This window comes from Neomonachus schauinslandi, chromosome 8, assembly GCF_002201575.2.
Source record: "Neomonachus schauinslandi chromosome 8, ASM220157v2, whole genome shotgun sequence".
Classification (NCBI taxonomy): domain Eukaryota; kingdom Metazoa; phylum Chordata; class Mammalia; order Carnivora; family Phocidae; genus Neomonachus; species Neomonachus schauinslandi.
In genome coordinates, this window is record NC_058410.1 from 73,856,038 (window position 1) to 73,877,959 (window position 21,922).

The window sequence follows — 21,922 nt, forward strand, 5'->3', positions numbered from 1 at the left end:
ATGCTTTTGTAATTCTATGACTATCAAGAAAGAAAAAAACAGTTTATTAGAAGACATCAAAAGACTGAAGCAAGACAAACAAGCTCTTGAAGTAGACTTGGAAAAAATGAAGAAAGAGAGAGACCAAGCCAAAGATGAGATTGCTTATGCCACAGGTAAAACGCTGAGCTGAAACAGTTTGCCTTTATACTCATAAGTGTTTTAATCTTGAATTTAAGTAATAGTTTCTATTACTACTTAAGGAATCAAAATGCTATTCCTTTAAGTATGTTGTAATTTTAGAAAATTTTTAAAAAACCGATTATTAATAGGTATGCACATTTGATTGGTTTTAGCAGGAATAATTGCAGGATCATAAAAAATCAAGGATTATTTTGAATATGTGGCATTTTGTATTTATTCATGTTCATGTCTGTCACCCGAGCTAGATGGTGACCTTCCTGAGGGCATGGTCTGCCTTTTTATCCCTGGGTCCGAAACCTAGGCTCTCAAGTATTTGCCAGATGAACAAATAACACTGTACTGTGTTTATAGAAAACACAGGATAAATGTGACATTCTCTGTGAGGGAAAACAAAGGAGAGTAAGATAAGAATGCAGAAAAGTTTAGTATTTTAAAAATTACAAATAAACATGAGACATGGTACTATGATACTACGTAGGGGTTTTAGGGAAGAGTAGCATTTTGAGCTGGGTCCTGACAGATTGGAAGACACAGAAGTGAAGGGATGGAGGGAGGTTGCTGGAGTGTGTTTCTTGAGCATGTTATTGAGTGCGCCTATGGATTGGAGCTTAGGATGACAGAACCCAGGGCTAGAAAAGTGGATCAGAGGAGACTTTGGAGGGTCTTTCTGCTGTGATATTATGATCTTCAGTAAAATATGTACAATAAAATCCACTTACCCGTTTGTAAGAAAATTACATTTGCTTTCCTCATCTGTAAAATAGAATAATAATAATAATAGTGCCCATCATGTTTGTTTTGTGAAATGAAATCATGCATGGTAAACACTCTCTATTGCTTCCCGTTGCAATTTTTAATATAATTATAGGAATTCATGTTTATTATTTCTTGGACCCAACATTTATTGTCCCATGGAAACAACTTTGCTTTTATAATGAAAGTGGGAAAATAACTGATTTATCAAAAAATTTATACACAGCCAATTTTGCTATGAATTTGAGGATTTGGACTTTGAAGACAGTCTTCATCTCTCTTTACGAATTGATTAAACTGGACACTACATTGCAAAGATCATTTTTTTTTTTTGCTTCTTATTTTTTCATAATGCTTTCATTATATAGGCATTGGTTTTCATATAATTTAGTTTATTTCCATATTTTGGAAAATTACAATCAAGTTCAGGAGTTCCTTTTTCTTATAGGTGAAAAATTATACGAAATAAAGATTTTAGAAGAAACACATAAGCAAGAAATCAGTCGTCTGCAAAAAAGATTACAGTGGTATGCTGAAAATCAGGAACTCCTGGATAAAGATGCAGTTCGGCTTAAAGAAGCAAATGAAGAAATTGAGAAGCTCAAACTTGAGGTAGTAAGATCATTTTAGAAAGTATTTCTGTGATGAACCCTATTTAACATTTAGTTCTAGCTGGTTTGGGTTTGGGTTTGCTCTTAGATGTGTAGTCTGTTTTCGATTAGACTGAGAATAAATCTAAGCTCCTTTTCATAACCCCTCAGGTCCCCATATTGTCTGAACCCTGTCTGCCTCTCCAGCCTCATCTGTATGTATCACACTCCACACATCACTCTCCTGCAGCCACACCAGACCTCCCCGATTCTTGAACATGCTTGCTCCACGGGTTGCCTTGGTCTAGATTACTCTGGCCTAGTTTCTTCCATGTCTCACTCCTCATTCAAGTCTCAGCTCCAGTTTCTACTCCCCAGAAAGACCTTTCCTGATCTCCTCATCTAATGGAGCTACCAATCCTGCCCCCTTCTGACCTTTCTTCCCAATCTGTCACTCTATTTTATTTTCTTCATAGCACTTGTCACTCTCTGAAGTTATTTTATTTACTCGTTGATTTACTTTATTAGCTTATCATGTGTCTCCTCTACTGGAGTGCAAGCACTATGAAAGCAGGCTTATCTTGTTTGCCCTCCATATCTCCAGCACAGCGCCCTATCTGGGAATTCATAAATGAATGAATGAATACATTATGCGTCTCTCCTGGGGTTTCTCAGGTGTGTTTTAAATATGCTTCTTAACATTTTCTTTACCTTTTGATAGGTTGAGAAACTGAAAGCTGAATCTGGAAATCCATCTATTCCACAGAAGATACGTTTAAAAGAGAAAACAGCTGATGCCAAAAAAATTCAGGATCTAGAGCGACAAGTATGTGTTCAGGGTAAATTTTCATTAAGGTATTTTATATACTGTGCATTTTTTTCTCTCATTTCAGTAGTTCCTACAAAATATAATTGACCTGAAAATTCTGTTTTTATTAATTTATTCTAATATAGAACTGTCCTTTAAATACTTGATACACAATACTTAAAGTGACAGTAATAAAAGTAGTAAACACAATCATTTTATATAGTCTGTGGCTTTCTGCATAAGGAATGTGTAGGCTGTTGTGCCTCACTGGATGGTAGACCTGTGGACGAAAGGTTATTTTGCATTCCAGCTCTATTAGACATCTAGACACAAGCAGCATTTTAAAACTCTGGGTATGGAGTTAGGATTCCTTCTCCTGATGAGAGTTTGGTGAGAAAGGAGTATAGGAAAGGAGATCCTTGAGTTGAGAACATGTTAGAAGTGCTTGGGAAGTGTTGCAAAATGCCCTGGAAATAGAACATTTAGCCTTCCAAAAAGCTGGCCTTAATTTTGAGTTCTCGCTCACTGTCAAGCTTCAAAATATTCATTTCATGGTCTGGGTAGCTGGGAGACCTTTTCAAAAATCATATAGTGATGCTGATTAGGATAAAGATGTTTTTTCATTGAAGTAGTTATTTTGTAGGGTGGAATATTAACTTTCTCCTTGTTTTTAAAATTCTGTAATTAACATTTGTATTCATAACTCAGTATTAAAACAAAATAAGAATTTCCAGCCCTGTTCATAAGGGAGCATGAATCTGTAGTCAAGTCATGACACTTCAATGTATGGCCATTATTCCATCACAAACCCAAAACTGTGAGGTCATCACTGGGCTGACTATTATCCCAGTTTTATGAGAGAAGGAAAACTAAGCAAAAAATTAACTTTGTTACTTTTACAGGACCTGTTCTTATATTAAAAGGTATGATTTTTAGTTGGGCTCAGTAGCCAGGAAAGGAATAGGACAGAAGTATCTTGAAGAGCTACAAATATTCTGAAATAACTATAGTCCGGGATTGCTTGGCTATTTTTCAGTGCTTAAGATTTAAATTAGCTAATGTAGATGAAGCCATCTGGAACTGTGAGAGAAAAAAGACCAAAGAAACTTCTTCTCCACCTGATGACTTTAAGAGAAATAATGTAGAACTGAATGTATCAGAGTGAAAAACAGAAGCATACTTAAAAGCAAAATTAAGACTTGAAATGATGATCCATATTGACTAGAAATATAGCACTTTATGCAGTTACCTTTCTCTTTTATTAATGGTTTCATTAAAAGTTTATTGGTTTACCATTTTAAACTATATCTTTCTAAAATATTGCTCATTAATAGTATTTTGTATAGTTTGCTGCATGTACATTTCAGATCTTATTCTGTTCCCATGAACATTTATATCCTGATGATTTTAAACCTTAACGTATATTTTAAAATTGAGGTATATCACAGTATATTCAGAATCATTTTGGAGCCATGTTCTGAAATAGATTAATTATAGAATAATTAATAATACTAATCTCCTTTTCTAAATAATACATAAGTAAAAATGGGACTAATTAATTAGATGCATGTTATAATGAAAATTTCAGATTATGTGCTGTTTTTTACTCATGCTTTTATTTAGTGGAATATTCCATAGTTTAATTTCCATTGAGAATATTTAAAAAAGCATTTACTTTGTATGAGAGCCACACTGGTATTAGTGACCAAAGAATAACATTAAAAAGCAAAATTAAAGAAAATATAAATAAAATTGAATTTTCCCCAAAAAATGTAATAAACATTTAAGAAATCAAAATTAGATTAAAACATTTCTTAAAATTTTAAGTGAAAGCATTAATTATAAAGTTATAAACCATTTTTAAAAATCAAGATCTTTTTTCAATATATATGATGTGTTATGTGTATGTATATACTTTTATATGCTTAGATCTACTCCAAATAACTAGATTTTTAATACCAGAGAAAGCAAAGCTTTGAAAATGTTGCAGATGAAATTATCAATATTTGTATCTGGATATATTACAATTTATGGTACATATGTGAATGTGCAAGCTGTCTTCATGAATGGAAATATTTGCTTTTAACTTTGCAAATGATGAGATCCTTGAATACTTACCATGAAAATATTCAATCTATAAACAGGATTTTGAGCACCAGCAACCCATCGTGCCTTAGGGAAAGGTAGTTTTTGAGACCAGATCATAATAAAAGCCAATATTAACAAGCCCTTATGGTATGCTGGGCATTCTGCTAAGCACTTTACTAAGATAAATGTCATTTAATCCTCACTTAAATTTAACAGTGCCATGAAATTGGTATTGTTGTCATTCCCACTTTACCTCTCTTGTCCTATTTTATTGTATTGTGTGCTCAGAGGGTAGAAAACTGCTCAACAAAGAATTTCATGTTTTATATATGTTTTTCTAAGATACCTTAACCATAATACCTTTAATAAAAACAAGTATACACACATGCACATACATAATATCAAGCTCCAATTTCTGTGGGCCTTGGCACTGTTCTTTCTTATAGAAAGACCATAAAATATGTTATTGTTTAACAGACCAAATGAAAAGTAGTCTTTTGTGAAGACTTCATTAAATATTATCTAATCCTCCTTGCTTTCTAATTGAAAGAAGTAACTTTAAAATAGATCAAACTTCATTTGGAGGGGGACATCTGTAGGAGGGATGAGGTTGGGTGGAAATTGTTGCAAGTAGGGGCAGGTGCTTAGGAAGCTATGTGTTTATTGGAAAAATTCTGTACATTCATGTGCATATAAGTCATTTTTCAATTAATAGATAGTATAAACATGATCATCCAAGGGAGTCTGTGGAAAAAAAGGAAAGAGCATTGTCCTCAGAAAGATTGGCTATTACTAATATAATAGAAAGTGCCAAGATCTATTTCAAATAAATATAAGAGGATTTCTATAAATTAACCAGTACTAAACTAGACATTATACTATAGGGTTTTAAAATCACATAATCTAGTGATATAAAATTTGAAATTAATCCATTTTTGTGCATTTGATTCAGTCTTAAGATGTGATATAAACATCTCTTTGAAATCTAGCCATGACTGATAGAGCATAATCTAAATTTATACATCAAACTGCTTAATTTTAATATATTTGTGACCTTACATATATGTAAAAATATTTTAAAAGGTTAAGGAAATGGAAGGAATTCTAAAGAGAAGATACCCCAATTCTTTACCTGCTTTAATATTGGCTGCATCAGCAGCTGGTGATACAGTGGATAGAAATACAGTGGACTTTATGGAAAAAAGGATAAAAAAACTGGAGGCTGATTTGGAGGGCAGAGATGAAGAAGCAAAGAAAAGCCTTCGGACCATGGAACAACAGTTCCAGAAAATGAAGGTAAGAGCCAGCTAGACCCTCAAGGTCTCAGTAGGATGGGGGCTGGGCACTTCTCAGGTCTCATTTTTACAAATTACTAAACATCCTTCCCTATAAAACCTTTGCCATGAGTGTCAGCAGATGCAGAAGAAACCTAGACCCATCCTATCTTTTTTGTTTCAAGCATGGAAAATCAAGCACATGGCCCCCTCTCAGTGATAGTAGAATTAGTGGAAATTAAGTCATGAAAAGGCAGAGTAAAACACCTCTGATGTATATTCAATAAAAAATTGTTTTTTAGTTACCATGGTTGAAAATACTTTTTTGAAATTTCCTTAGATAAGGGAGAAGGGAGTAAGACAGAAGAATATGTCTTGGGGGTAGAGCAGGCTGTTGAAAATTTTTTTCTGAGTTTTCTGATCTTCATGAGGAAAGAATTTGAAATACAAGTGCTAGGATGACCAAGTATAAAAGAAGATGTGGTATTTCATTTACTTTTAAAAATTTGTTGAGCACACAGTTTCTGCAGTAACTCACGCTAGATGCTTTCACAGACATTTTAGTTCATCCTGCATCATCCTTCAGTCACTGGTGAGAAATAGATATTGCTATCCTGCTTTACAGACAGGGCAACAGAGATGTTCACAATTGAGCATCTTGCCTGAGGTGCTATGCTGGTGAGGGATAGAGCAAGGCATCAAATCCTAGGCCAAGCTGCTTCTAGGAAGCAGATCTCATTCTCCACAGATTTCCATCCTGAGAGAAGCAACAGATGATAGGATATTAGATTCCAGAAACAGTACAAGGTTGAAAACCTGGAAGTACATTGGCCTGCTAGTTAATTTAAGGTCCTGTCAAGGAAGTTGGGTTTATTCCATCCTGTTTTTCAAATCTCTCAGTTCTCTACCTGGTTCTCTTTCTTCTCTCACTCTCCTAACTTCCAAGATGGACTTCTCTTTTAACCACCCAGTTTTCAACCATGCTTACCTTCCTCGCTTTCTGCTCCAGTTCACCCATCTCTTTCTCCACTCCTCCTCTCACACAAATCTGTGTTTCTGAGGAGATGGCCCAGTTGTGAGAGTCGGGCTGTCACAGGTGTGTAGGTGTCTGGTCTTGCGAATTCCCTCAGTGCTACTTGGCAAGCCTATTGCTGTGGCTAATCAATTTCTTCTTCTATTCCCCTAAACGTTCACTCCAGACCTCCTTCCATCAAGTTCATCTGACCCCACACTACTTTTAATAGACTGCCTCTTATCCGAAGGAGACTGCAGTGCAGTGGAAAACACAGGCTTTTAGAGTCAGACCAGCCTTCTGTCCAGGCCCAGTTTCACCGTTATGGCTTCATGACTTTGCATTAGTCACTTCAGCTTGCTGAGGCTCCCTGTCCTCATATGTAAAGGCGATAATAACTGACTTAGTGCCAGTTATACCACTTTTAGTCCTAAATTTCTTACGGTTTCCTCTGTCCCTTTTTATGACCATGTCACTCTACGGCCATCATTAATAAAAAATGGCTGGATAACTGTTGTAATCTCCTGACTAGTCTACACATACCCACTTCACCCCATCCATCCTCTAATCAGCTCTTGACAGTAAAGCCAAAATTATATTTCCATATCCCTCGGTCTTACACACACACATACACACCCCTACCTTTATTTATATCCCTCAATAACTTCCTGTTCCTCTTAGGATAAATAGATGGCCTATAATTCCATGTATGGCCAGACCCCACTCGCTGTCCAATGTGTTCTCCCACGATGCTTTCTCTGTCCTGTTATACTAACATGTTTCTCCTACTTGCCATGTTTCCTGCAGGCACACATGTTGGCAGACTCTTGCCTCTGGTATGCTCTGCCCACCTCATTCACAGTAAAGGTATTCCTGTCCTTCAGCTCTCAGTCCAGGCGTTGCTACCCCAGTGAGACCTTCATGGACTCCCTAGTAGACAAATTATCTTACAGGCACTCTAGTCCCATGCACTTCTCCATTGCATCCACCACATTTCCGGCCATTTTGATTGGATCATGAGTGATCGCTCTCCCCGTCTAGCTTCTGGACTTCATGATGGCTGGAACTGTTCTGCTTTTACTCACCATTGTGTTCCATCATTCAGCAAGGTGCCTGACACAGAGCAGATGCTAAAATATTTTACTTAATTATTAATCCCTAATTCATAGGATATTGGAGGATCGAGTGGCAAAGTATATGTAAAGCCCTACTGCCTTGTCTGAAGTGTAGCAAACATTCAATAAATGATTATAATAATTCAACTGGTATTGGCATTCCACTCACCAAATAGAGGCATGAATTCCAACCCCCTACCCTATTTTTATATATCTAAATCTACCCACCCTGACTTTTCTTTTTGCATTTCCCTACCCCATGCCCTTCCTGTCCCTGCTCACTCTATCACTTCTTCTTTTCATTTCTGGTTCCCAGTACACACCAAACATTAGATTGCCTTTACATGTATTCTTCCTATTTCCAAAATGTCCCTGCTTCCACTTATCCTCAAATTTACACTCATCTCTCAAGCCCAAACTTAAATGTGCTCCCTCTGTTGCGGTCTTCCCACCTTCTCTCAGGCCTCCAGACACACTGGGGTGCATCATCCCCGTTGCACATATTCATAGGCCCATTATCACAGTTATCATAGGACATTGAAACGTGCCATGTCACTCTCCTGACCAGGCTGTGAACTGTTTGAAGGCTGCACTTCTTTATCTTTAGAATCTGGCACAATGCTTGGCATACAGCAGTAGCTCAATAAATATTCATTGAATGAACAAACACTGTAGTGCCTCCCTCCGCAGAGTAACCTATTTAGGTTATTTTGTTTGTAATACTAAAGCTCCAGTATAACAAATCCAAGCTGATTTACTCCCTATGAGATTCCTAAATTGATACTAGGAAGTTGAAAATGCACTACGTCTTAAAGATTTCAGTGCCCCCAATTGCTTTCCCTATTTCTCCTGAAAGCATACAGTTTGTCAATTTGCATAGAGAAGGTACATAATAATAGGTTCGATTGTGCTACTTAAAATAAGTTTTGGGGTGTAGAGAAATGTGTAATTTTTGTTTATAAAGAAACACATTAATTGTGAAATTATACAACATATGGAGAATATATAACATTATGCCCTTTTAAGATTAGGACTTCAGTACATTTGACTGAGGGAATTCAGAGTTGGAAGCATTAGAATATGTAATGAGTGCCTGAATGAAGGAATAGGTAGGACCCAAAAGAACGCAGGGCTTCACTAACAAATGACCTACTTAGCAGTGGTTTTGACATGACACGGATTCTTTTCTTCAGATTCGGTATGAACAGAGACTAGAGGAACAGGAGCAGCTACTTGCCTGCAGATTAAAGGAGGCACCCCAGAACCACCCTGACAGTGCCCGCAGGGTTGAAGCACTAGAGAAGGAGCTCGACGACATCAAGGAAGCCCATCAGATCACTGTTAGAAAACTTGAAGCTGAAATAGACATTCTTAAACATCAAAATGCCGAATTGGAACTCAAGAAAAATGATAAAGATGATAAAGATTTCCAGTCTATAGAATTCCAGATAGAACAAGCTCATGCTAAAGCTAAGCTGGTGAGACTTAATGAGGAGCTGGCTGCAAAGGGGAGAGAAATACAAGACCTTTCAAAAACTGTGGAGAGGCTTCAGAAGGAGAGAAGGATGATGCTGTCTAATCAGAACTCTAAGGGTAGAGAGGAAGTGACTGCAAAAAGGGTGAAGAAAGATGGCTTGCATTCAGGTAAAGGAAGTGCTAACTCATTCCCTGGAACCCTGGATGGCAAGCTTTACCAACCACATACTTTTACTGATTCCCATGTTTCAGAGGTTCTACAAGAAAACTGCAGATTGAAAAATGAACTGGAGAGATTAATTGTGGAGAGGAATGAGCTAAAGATGAAATCTGAAGCAGCAGTGAACCAATTTGAAAATTCCATGAAAAGGTAAAATGTGAATCTGTAATTATATGGGGACATATAAAGATAAAAACATCAATATTATAAGAAGTATTTCCTCTGGTGGTTTTACCCTGAACTGAATTCATTACCAAATTTTAAGAAATTGCATTACATTGCTAAGCATAGATCTCTTTCAGAGTAGGATCCTCTACCTGTTGGAAGCCCAGATTCTGATAAACCTGAATCTCCATGTCAACCTGAACCATGTCCTCGGGCTGACAAATCCTGTCTTTCCGCATTTATCTAGGTAGTGTTAATAAGCTGACCCATTGGGCCTTTTTGCAAATGAATGTCATCATTGATGACAGACTGCAGAAAACAGCTATTACTAAAACTAGTTGAACATGTGCGCCTGGGTAGCTCAAGTCAATTGGGCGTGTAACTCTTGGTTTCGGCTTTGGTCATAATCTCATGGGTCCAAGCCCTGTGTCAGGTTCCGCACTCAGCAGAAAGTCTGCTTGAATTTCTCTTCCTCTGCGCCTGCCCCCCTGCCTCCGCTCATGTACTCGCTCTCTCCCCCCTCTCTAAAATAAATAAGTCGTTAAAAAAAAAACAAAACTAGTTGACATTCTAAGAGGAAAAGGTCTTCTTTTCCAAAGTAACTCTTCCAATTAATCTAGTGCTCACATCCATTCACGCCTTGAAGAACTTTCGTGCTTATCCCTTTCCTTCTCAAAATCACTAGGTACTGTCTACTGTCTCTTTCTCTGAGCCCTTCTAACATGCTCAGATCTTTTTCACTGTCATCAAACCAAGTCCTAGTCCTCTTTCTGTCAGTACCAGTTTTCCACAAGTTACCTCTTATTTGTACCTCACTTCTTTTTTTTTTTTAATTAACATGTATTATTTGTTTCAGGGGTACAGGTCTGTGATTCATCAATCTTACACAATTCACAGTGCTCACCATAATACATACCCTCCCCAGTGTCCATCACCCAGCCACTCCATCCCTCCAACCCCCCTCTACGCCAGCAACCCTCAGTTGTTTCCTGAGATTAAGAGTCTCTTATGGTTTGTCTCCCTCTCTGGTTTCATCTTGTTTCATTTTTCCCTCCCTTCCCCTATGATCCTCTGTCTTGTTTCTCAAAATCCTCATATTAGTGAGATTATATGATACTTATCTTTCTCTGATTGATTTATTTCGCTAAGCATAATACCCTCTAGTTCCATCCACATCGTTGCAAATGGCAAGATTTCTTTTTTTGATGGCTGCATAATATTCCATTGTGTGTGTGTGTGTGTGTGTGTGTGTGTGTGTGTGTATCACATCGTCTTTATCCATTCATCTGTTGACGGACATCTAGGCTCTTTCCATAGTTTGGCTATTGTGGACATTGCTGCGATAAACATTGGGGTGCACGTGCCCCTTCGGATCACTACATTTGTATCTTTGCAGTAAATACCCAATAGTGCAATTGCTGGGTCGTAGGGTAGCTCTATTTTCAGCTTTTGGAGGAACTGCCATACTGTTTTCCAGAGTGGCTGCACCAGCTTGTATTCCCACCAACAGTGTAGGAGGGTTCCCCTTTCTCTGCATCCTCGCCAACATCTGTCGTTTCCTGACTTGTTAATTTTAGCCATTCTGACTGGTGTGAGGTGGTATCTCATTGAGGTTTTGATTTGGATTTCCCTGATGCCGAGTGATGTTGAGCACTTTTTCATGTGTCTGTTGGCCATTTGGATGTCTTCTTTGCAGAAATGTCTGTTCATGTCTTCTGCCCAATTCTTGATTGGATTAGTTGTTCTTTGGGTGTTGAGTTTGAGAAGTTCTTTATAGATTTTGGTGACTAGCCCTTTATCTGATGTGTCATTTGCAAATATCTTCTCCCATTCTGTCGGTTGTCTTTTGGTTTTGTTGACTGTTTCCTTTGTTGTGCAGAAGCTTTTTATCTTGATGAAGTCCCAATAGTTCATTTTTGCCCTTGCTTCCCTTGCCTTTGGCGATGTTTCTAGGAAGAAGTTGCTGCGGCTGAGGTCGAAGAGGTTGCCGCCTGTGTTCTCCTCAAGGATTTTGATGGATTCCTGCCTCACATTTAGGTCTTTCGTCCATTTTAAGTCTATTTTTGTGTGTGGTGTAAGGAAATGGTCCAGTTTCATTCTTCTGCATTTGGCTGTCCAGTTTTCCCAACACCATTTGTTGAAGAGACTGTCTTTTTTCCATTGGACATTCCTTCCTGCTTTGTCGAAGATTAGTTGACCATAGAGTTGGCACCTCACTTCCTCTTAACCAGGACTCTCGTCCTCACCTTTGAAATGTCATCTCTCAGTAGTGACCTTTCCTGGTCCAGTGATGTTGTCTCTATTCTCATTTCCTTGACATTATTGACTTTCCTGAAATATGGGTTTCCTCCCATAACCTCCATGACTGACACCTCTGACTAACACTCCTCTTCCGGGTCTTTTAACTAACTCTGACTCCTCTTCATTCTCCTTCCTCAAAAATCAGACTTCTACCATGGTTCATTTTCAGCTGTTTATTGTCTGTTCTTTCTCTGTTGCTAAATTCATCCATTCTTGTCGCTTCTCTGAATCATGACTCCAGTTTACTTTTCAAGGCTTGTTTTCTTCCCTAAGCACAGATGTTAAATCTACCATTTTCTGGATTGTTTCTCTTGGAATCAGTAGTATCTCAAATTTTACTCCATTTTTACCTGTAAACTAGCTCCTCCTCACAACTTTTCCATCTCTGTCTATGACCATATTTTACAGTTGCCAAGTCCATCTTTACCTCCTTTATTTCTTGGGCTCACAGTTTATGGGGTGCTTCCTTACAAATACGTCTCCTTTTGCTTTCTACCTTCCTGTTGAAAGCAGCCTTACCTGGTTTACTAGACAGCTTCCCCACCCTAATCTCCCTGATTTTAGTTTCTGTCTCCCCCAATCATTTTGCTTAAAAACGATTAATATTCTTTAAATATTCCTGTATCTGAGTTACACTGCCCTCCACTGACTCCTTGCTTCCTGAAGTATCAAGACTAAATTACTCTACGTGGCTTTCCAAGTGCCATCACCATTATAGGACCTCTCTGTGGCCTGACTTACTGAATGTCTTTGCTGCCTTTTGCTCATCCATGCTTCAAGTACTGCCTCATCCACAAAATATTTCCTAGAGCCTCCCAGGAAATTTCCTGCTCCTGGCTCCTCTATAATTTATGTACCAAGTACCAATATTAAGTACCAAGAAAGCACTAGTCATACACTGCCTTGTAACTCCTTAAGAACTGATGTAAGATTATACTTCTTTTGCAACCTGGCATAGGAGCAGAGTGAGCATAGCAGTATGCACCTAGACAAATACGTATCGATTGATTGGCAGCTATGTCTGATTGAGTCATCCTGGTAACCATAAGTGCTTCCAAACTGAAACCTTGTTTCTTGAGTCCTGAATGTGATGCTAGTAATGAAGGTATTTGGAAACAATCACATTCTTTTCTGGAAATAATTTAAAATTGAAATTTTTCCTATAAATTTTTCTATCCATAATTTCGTATTGTTAATCTGTTTTTCAAATAGCTCTGGGCCTGAGAAGTGAGGTGTAACCTTTCCCAATCCCAGATTTAGGCTGTTTTGGGTTTTTTTGTTCATTTGTTTTTTACTTTAGTTCAGTTATATCATAAGTGCTTTAGATTTTTATGCTTTTCCAAGGACCCTAATCACACCATTTCCATGAGGAAATATTCATATAGTCAAATAAGCCACTAATAAATTCGTTTATAGTTTGGGAATTGCCATATTAATATGTATCAACAGTGATTTATTCAGTATCTGCTTTGAGTAAAATCCTGTCAATTTTTAATAATTTTTCCAATAAGAGAAAACGGCTTATCTGTAAGAAATGTCTCAAGTGTTTATCAGAACTTTGTCACTTATTAAACTGCCTCTGAATGCATAAATTTTGTCACAGAGACAAATCAGTAGTATCTCACGCTTAACAATCCAAACAAGTTAGGTGCAGGGTTACACTGGGTCCTAAAGAATTACTGTAAAGATTATTTTATTTTTATGATATGGCAGCTAGGTCTGGAGTCATATCCATGGACCAAAAACCAGTGAATGTTGCCTAGAGACAAAGCTTTGGAGATTCTAAAAGGAGCTGTGATTATCAAAATAAGAATCTGGGCAAAAATGTGAGTTTATCTTAAAAGATAAAATGTGAGGCCCTTGCTTTAAGTCCAGACAGAACATTTAGAACCTTTGATTCTAACAGAAAGTACAGCCCCAGGCTGGGGGTTGAGTGAAAGGCCCAGACTTTGAGCTCAGACTCTGCTGGGCTTGAACCCCCAGGTCTGCAATTTACTAATGAACTCTAGAGACATTCACTCTTTCCTAAACTCAAGTTTGCCCTTATAAAATTCAGTAAATAATAGCTCATGGCATGGTTGTAAGATCTCACAGGCGATCATGTATAAAGCACCTGACAGAGTGCAGTAAGTATTGGTGCTCTCTCTCCCTTTGTTTCTTTAATTTCCAGACTTCTTACATTATTTCTGTGCTAATTCTGAATTGAAGAGCAGTTTTTATGTGTGATTTTCTTTGATTTGCTCTACAGGGTCAAGGAAGATACGGCAGCACACATTGCATCTCTCAAAGCATCTCATCAGAGGGAAGTAGAGAAACTCCTTTGTCAAAATGCAGTAGAAAATTCTTCTTCCAAAGTAGCTGAACTAAATCGTAAAATAGCAACACAAGAGGTAGATGACTTTAACACACTTTCTTTGGCTTTAAAATTATTTTTTTCAGGACTGTTAACATTATTTAGAAATGCTTCAACTTCACTTTTTGATAGAAATGAGAAATTATTGACTTGATTTTTTTTTATAGGAGAGGATGCCATTATCATGCATTTAACTGTTCTACTTTAAGATTATTCTAAATAAGGGGTTTCACAGTTATGTCCCAATATTTCTCAGATAGTTCTTCTAAGGCAGTTGTAAGGGATGGTACAATCACATTATGTGATTGAGACCTGAGTACTTGAACTTGAATGTTGAACCATCTCCCTCCACCCAAGTGCCAGCTGACAAGTAATTATCCTAGTCGTTCTTCTTGCCCAATTACCTTTCATTCATTAAACAAACAATGATTCGAGGTCTATAGACAATCAGGCACTGGGGATAAAATAATCAACAGAGAGATACACACAGCTGTAGCCATTACGAAGCATAGTCTTCTTAGAATTACGACAGAGTATGCTGAAAGTTCATCTGCATTTCTTCAAAAAAGTGTATCTTCCTTCTTGGTTAGTATGTACATCAACATGGAATATCATGAATATCTACTATGTGGCCCATCTTCTGTGGTCTTAGAAAACTGAAAAAACAGCATTAAGATAGAATTTGTATCTGTATCCCCCCTCCAAAAAAAAAAAAGCAAGCAAATATGGCAAAAATGTTAGCAGTTGAAAAATCAAATTGAAGAATAGATAAATGTCCATTGTGCTCTTTTCTCTAGGTTTTAATTTTAAAAAACAAGCTGAGGGGGAAAACCAGGAAATGATGATCTTACCCCCACCTCTCCCATCAGTAATTATTTAATAGCATCTTGATTAAAAACAAATCACTCAGGGGTGCCCAGGTGGCTCAGTTGGTTAAGCATCCAACTCCTGATCTCAGCTCAGGTCTTGATCTCGGGGTCGTGATTTCGGGCCTTGCCCAGCATGGAGCCCACTTAAACTTCCCCAGTTGAGCGATTTTGTTTTTAGGGCCAGATAGTGGATATTGTGAACTTACTGTACATTATTTCAGCTATAAAAATGCTATTATGGGTTTGTGAGAAGGTGTCCTTATAAGGAGATGTGCGTTCCAAGTATTCAGGGAATTGAAGGCTGAAGGGTAATGAGGTCTATAATTCATGTAGCTCAGAAACCGAGAATTTTGTCTATTTTAATATTTCAATGAGAAAAATTTAGAGTGCTTTTCAAAGGTAATCATCGTAGAGCAGCTGCAGGTAACTTCCCTGGCTCCCTGCCCGCCCCCCGCCATGGGAGCAGGGTGTCAGTGGGCAGTGTAAACAGGATAGCAAGTCAGTATGGAGTTGGGAGAGGTGGATAAAGTAGTGTCAGGGCGCCTCACATGGTGTCCTTAATGTTACTTTCCCAGAGTTCTCAATGTTAAATTGTAAATTATGAGTTAAGTGGACGTCAGCATAGTCTGATGATAGAAATAGTAAAAGTAAAGCACTGCAGGTAAGAGATGCACATTTTCCCCAAGTTTTCAGTTTCTTGATGAAAGTATTTATGTATTTCAGTTGGCCAAAAATGGGTGACATTTATTTCATGCTAATACTAGGCTTGTGCTGTCTTTATTTTGTCAGTAGCTCTTTAATAAAAACTATTATCCTACTTAGTCACAAAGTAATACGGACAGTATTGGCTACTTTCTTCAAAATGCTTGGACTTTATACTAGAGGTTTATTTTAAAAGGTGTTTTTCAGGCCTCCAGAAGAAAAGTACTAGAGATAAAGAAGCCAAGTAGTTATGTAGCCATTAATTTGTAATATGTATGATGCTTTATATTAAATATTGAAACAAAAAAATGTGTATTCAATGAGCTTAATTAATCCAATGAACTTAATTCCTGTGGCAAATTATTTCCATGTTAGAATTTGGTAATTTTAAAATATTGGGAATTTTTTTTTATTACAAACAAAAGTCATTAGTTGGTTTTCTTATATTTTTCAAATAATGTTTGAGGAAGAGCTTTTTTAACTCAGCACTTCTAACATAATTTCCTAGGTACTTCTAAAACATTTCCAAAATCAAGTTAACGAGCTGCAGGGTAAACAGGAGTCTCTTGTAGTTTCTCAGGTTCGAGAAGAAATCCTACAGAAAGAGGTAAGAAATAAGAAAAATATTGGATTAACATAAGCTTTTCTTCACCATTTCAATATTATTTTTGTATAAATTTTTTTAACAAATGTACAAGTAGAAACAACCTGAAAATATTTATCACATGTCAAAAAACATTAATAACTTGTTTATGGTAAGTCTGCTTTCCCCAGATGAAACTCTCTCAAGTTTCTTATGTATTTGATGCTTGAGATTTTTCTGGGCAATGAGGAAATAGAGGGGAGGGGTATTTAGTTCTTTTTTTTTTTTAGGACATAAAATTGGATGGTTAAGGCCACTTCTGCATTAAGTACTAATACTATTTAATTTGGTTAAGAAATAGAGACAGCTGTCATTATAATCATGCTGGATTCCCAGTAACAATATCATAGGAAATAGATCTTTCTGGAAACTCATTTTTATCACTCTAAGATCCTTTTGATTCTAGAAAGTATAAAAAAAAAAACCAGATAAACTGTGCATTCTGTTCTTTGAAGCATATACACCATTTTTTATTCAAGGATTTATTAAACCCTATAAGCAGAACATACAATTGCAATATAAAAAGATTAATCTGAAAACACTCCACAATTAGGTAACTATCAAAAAGTTTTGTTTGAATAATTGAAAGGCTGTAGTTCAGCACGTGTGCATTCTTTTCAGTGTTTAAGATGTACATAAACGTTGTATAAGCAGTAATTTAACAGAACTTCACAGACCTAAAGTAAATTTGTGGGGAAAAGCAATAAAAGGAAGTATGTTCTAGTGTTTGCAAGATAAAGGTCAGTTTTAGTCAAGTTTACAGTGTTCTTAGTTTAAGAATAGCTAAGCTATTTATTCTGAAAACAGAAAAGCTGCAACACATGATTTTCAAACCTATTTACTGGAAAACTAAGTAAAACACTCCATCTCTTGAATAAAATAACGACAATCTGCCTTTTTAATTTGCAGTACATTTATAATAGTTGTTTGAACAGGGCTTATTTATTCCCATTACTGATAACCTTTTGAGGGCCCTTGAAGGGATTTTTCTCTCAGGCTGGTGGGAATAGTTCATTTCCCAGCCCTGCAGGAGTTCCCAGAATTATTCAGGCTACCAGTTCCACTGGCTTCGGAACTGCCTCAGGGCAGCCAGCTAGGCAGTCTTAGAGTTCATCTTGTATGTTTTCCATCCCTCATGAATCACTGTCCTACAGTGCTGTTAGCTAGGGTTTGAAAACGGTTGTTTCACATGTCGTTTGGTTTTTCGGTTAAGAAAGGAGGGTAAATCCCAGTCTCTTTCTGACCACAAGAAAAAGCACAATACACATTTTTTTTTATTATGTTAATCACCATACAGTACATCATTAGTTTTTGATGTAGTGTTCCATGATTCATTGTTTGCGTGTAACACCCAGTGCTCCATTCGATACATGCCCTCTTTAATACCCATTACCAGGCTAACCCATCCCCCCATCCCTCTCTAGAACCCTCAGTTTGTTTTTCAGAGTCCATAGTATCTCATGGTTCGTCTCCCCCTCCGATTTTCCCCCCTTCATTCTTACCCTCCTTCTATCTTTTTTTATTTTAACATATAATGTATCATTTGCTTCAGAGGTACAGATCTGTGATTCAACAGTCTTGCACACTTCACAGCGCTCACCGTAGCACACACCCTCCCCAATGTCTATCACCCAGCCACCCCATCTCTCCCACCCCCCCACCACTCCAGCAACCCTCCGTTTGTTTCCTGAGATTAAGAATTCCTCATATCAGTGAGGTCATATGATACGTCTTTCTCTGATTGACTTATTTCGCTCAGCATAATACCCTCCAGTTCCATCCACGTTGTTGCAAATGGCAAGATTTCATTCTTTTTGATGGCTGCATAATATTCCATTGTATATATGTATACCACATCTTCTTTATCCATTTAACAGTAGCAAATTGTTTTGTTTTTTGACTGCTTGTTTGTTGTTATTCTAGCTCTATAGGAAAAAGTGATTTAAAATTTTCCAGCATAGTTCAAGACATTGAGAAGTGAACTATCTCCCACTACTGTGTTAATCGTGAAAACCTGAAAAGATTTTTCTAATTTCTGCTTTTTGTTCCATGCCTGTGTTACCTCAAGTGTTGTTAAACCACATCTCTTTTAAAATCATATCTGCTGCAATAGGCTAAAAACATTACCAAGCGTCTGGTGTATATTCATTCAGTTGATACTATCTCAGGCATGTATTCCTCAAATCTTTTTTTTTGAATATTAAAATGAGAAAGGTAATCTTTCATGTTTTAGCATTCATCATAGATTTCTGGTCTTATTTTTCCCCTCACTGTTGACTCCAACCATCTATTTATTTCCTTGCCCCCTGAAGTTGAAGACTTGAATCTTAACTCCTTAAATTTAGACAACTGAGAGGATTGCTGCTATTATTGTTTCCATGTTCTGCAGGTAATATATGCATTTTATTGGTCATAGTTTCTTTTTCATCAATAGGTTTTGTTTTATCTGTATAGTCTATACAAATTTTAGAAACCATTCAAGAGTGACCTCTAACATGGAAACCCAAGGACTATTACAGTGACTCCTAAAAATTATCAAAATTCTTGTAATTTGTGTCAAATATGCTACAGCTAGCTGCTTTTATGTTACGAATGTTATGATAAGATCTGGGCTTAAGTTGTTAAACATGTCAGTGAGCCTTATGGTGGCAAGTCATGTAAACATTTAGAGTGATACAGTGACCGTAGGCCACACTTGGTACTCTGGCTGCAGACCAGGAAACACAAGGCAACAGCAGGCATGAGTAGGTCCCACAGCAGTCCACACAGCTGTCCCAGGGACAGCACACGTGCAAGGGAATAAGACTCACATCTGGCAGATGGAGGAACCACCCAGGCTTAGACTTCCCCCACTCCACAAGAACTAGCGTCTCTTATAATAACTCATGCACAGTGGACCCCACAAGGACATGCCCAGTGCAAGAGTCACTGCACTCAGGAGAGCCCAAACTTGCCCCTACCTGTCCCACCAGGTATTTCAGTTCATACCAAGTCCTTCAAGCCCAGGTGATTTTCCACCAGTCGGGGCGTTACCACAAGCAGTGTACATATTTGACATCTACCTTTATCAAGAGAACAAAGCTAGAATGTGAATTGAACCCAAGGCCAGTTTCTCATGTAGAATGAAGAATTACATTTACCCTTTACCCACAGCCATTTGCTAGTGTTTTTAACTCTCTCAGTCTCAGGGGGGTTTTTTTAGCTATTTTTTTTTTTTTAAGATTTTATTGATTTATTTGACAGAGAGAGACACAGCGAGAGGGGGAACACAAGCAGGGGGAGTGGGAGAGGGAGGAGGAGAAGCAGGCTTCCCGCCGAACAGGGAGCCCGATGGGGGCTCGATCCCAGGACCCTGGGATCATGACCTGAGCCAAAGGCAGACGCTTAACCGACTGAGCCACCCAGGCGCCCCTTTTTTAGCTATTAAATGGAATAAAATCTACTTCCTAGCATTTAAAAAGTGTTTAGGTGTCAGGCACTGTCAATAGGCTTTTTTGGGATATAGAAATGAGTAGAACACCTAAAGGTATCACCCTCAAAGAGCTTGCATTCTAGTGAGTGGGACAGAAAAATAAACCGATCCATATAGACTGTAAGGTCCCCCAGCTAACTTTCTTTGCATCAGAACTGAGCCACATGCCCACCTCCAAACCAGGCATTGCCAGTGGACAGTGGACAGCAGTAACGGGCTTAAATCGGTCAGTATCTCTTTCCGTGCTAGACCATATTAGAATCTAGACTCCCTGGATTAAGTGTTCACAACCACTAGCATTCATCCCAGCAGTGTGGCCAGGAAAATGCATCGTGCCAGTAAGTTGCAGAGTATGAAGGCACACGAGATGGTTGAAAGCACACGGACTCAAGCCGGTCATGCTCATTTAAAGGAGTAAAAATAGCGTAATTTTATGGTCCAGTTTGAATTGAAATTTGTAGTTGTAAGATTCTGTACTCACCAGAGTATAAGAGGACAGAGTATATAGGTCTTCTCTGGAAAGAGGTCTGTGGGATATGCATGGATCATCTGAATTCCCTTACCTGAGCCTCCTGCTGCTACTGGTCAGTGATGTCTGTCTCCTTTACCTTTTAGTAACATGATCTGGGAGAATCACTCTTTCACTTTAGTAAAACAATAAACTAGTAAGACAATTAGAATTTTATTCATTAAGGAATATATGCTTTCTTTTTATTGATGTTATTCACTTCTATCCTGGTTGAGTATGGATTTTTATAAATAATATTTATTTAACATTTATTTTAATATAAATATTATATATTTAAGAATATATTTTTATACTGATTAATATATATTAGAAGGTGTAAAAACGCCCATGATCCCATTACCCAGAGCATATTTTGCTATATATTCTTCCAGATTTCATTTATTCATATACAGATACAAATACTGAGGGTGTGTGTTCATGCATGCACACATATAAAATACATGTTTGTGTATGTGTGTATGCATATATGATTTTTAAAGGATGTTTTTTACCTAACAGTATATATATATTCTCATGTCAGTATATACTTTTTCTCATTTTTTTCCAATTTTATTGAGATATAATTGACATACACTACTATATAAGTTTAAGGTATACAGCATAAAGATTTAACTTACATATATCATGAAATGGTTACTACAGTAAGCTTAGTTATCATCCATAAAGAAAAAGATTTTTCTTACCTTATGATGAGAACTCTTAGGATTTACTCTTAACAACTCATATATACCATGCAGCAGTGTTAACTGTGGTCCTCATGCTGTACATTGAATCCCTAGTAGAGTTATAACTGGAAGTTTGTTCCTTTTTGATCACTTCATCCAATTCCCCTTTTTCCCACCCTTTCCTCTCCACCCCTGCTAACCACAAATCTCATCTATAGGAGTTTGGGGTGTTTTTTGTTTTTTGTTTTTTTTAAGATGCCACATATAAGTGAGATCATATGATATCTGTCTTTCTCTGACTTATTTCACCTAGTATAATACTGTCAGGGTTCAACCATGTTATCACAATGGCATGATTTCCTCCTTTTTTGTGGCTGAATATATATCACATCTTTATCCATTCACCCAACAGTGGACACTCGAGTTCCTTCCATGTCTTGGCTATTATAAACAATGCTGCTATGAGCATGGGGGTGCAAATATCTTTTCAACATAGCTGTCTTCAGGTAAATACCCAGATGTGGAATCGCTGGATCGTATGGTCATTCAGTTTTTAATTTTTTAGGAGCCCCCCATACTCATTTTCATAGTGGCTGTACCAGTTTACAACCCCAGCAACAACATACATGGGTTCCCTTTTCTCCACATCCTGACCAGCATTTGCTGTCTTTTTGATGCTAACCATTCTAACAGGTGTGAGGTGA

At 37.5% G+C, this 21,922-nt stretch overlaps 1 protein-coding gene across 1 annotated transcript in view; it reads left to right on the forward strand.

The window, feature by feature from the left end:
• The window catches only part of CEP162 (centrosomal protein 162), a 98,560-nt gene that overhangs the window by 58,740 nt on the left and 17,898 nt on the right, over positions 1 to 21,922 (forward strand). The window contains exons 18-24 of the mRNA XM_021693361.1: positions 29 to 155; positions 1,385 to 1,548; positions 2,248 to 2,352; positions 5,506 to 5,718; positions 9,017 to 9,669; positions 14,234 to 14,375; positions 16,418 to 16,516. Coding sequence (XP_021549036.1) covers positions 29 to 155; positions 1,385 to 1,548; positions 2,248 to 2,352; positions 5,506 to 5,718; positions 9,017 to 9,669; positions 14,234 to 14,375; positions 16,418 to 16,516 — 1,503 coding nt within the window. The remainder of the gene's footprint in view (positions 1 to 28; positions 156 to 1,384; positions 1,549 to 2,247; positions 2,353 to 5,505; positions 5,719 to 9,016; positions 9,670 to 14,233; positions 14,376 to 16,417; positions 16,517 to 21,922) is intronic.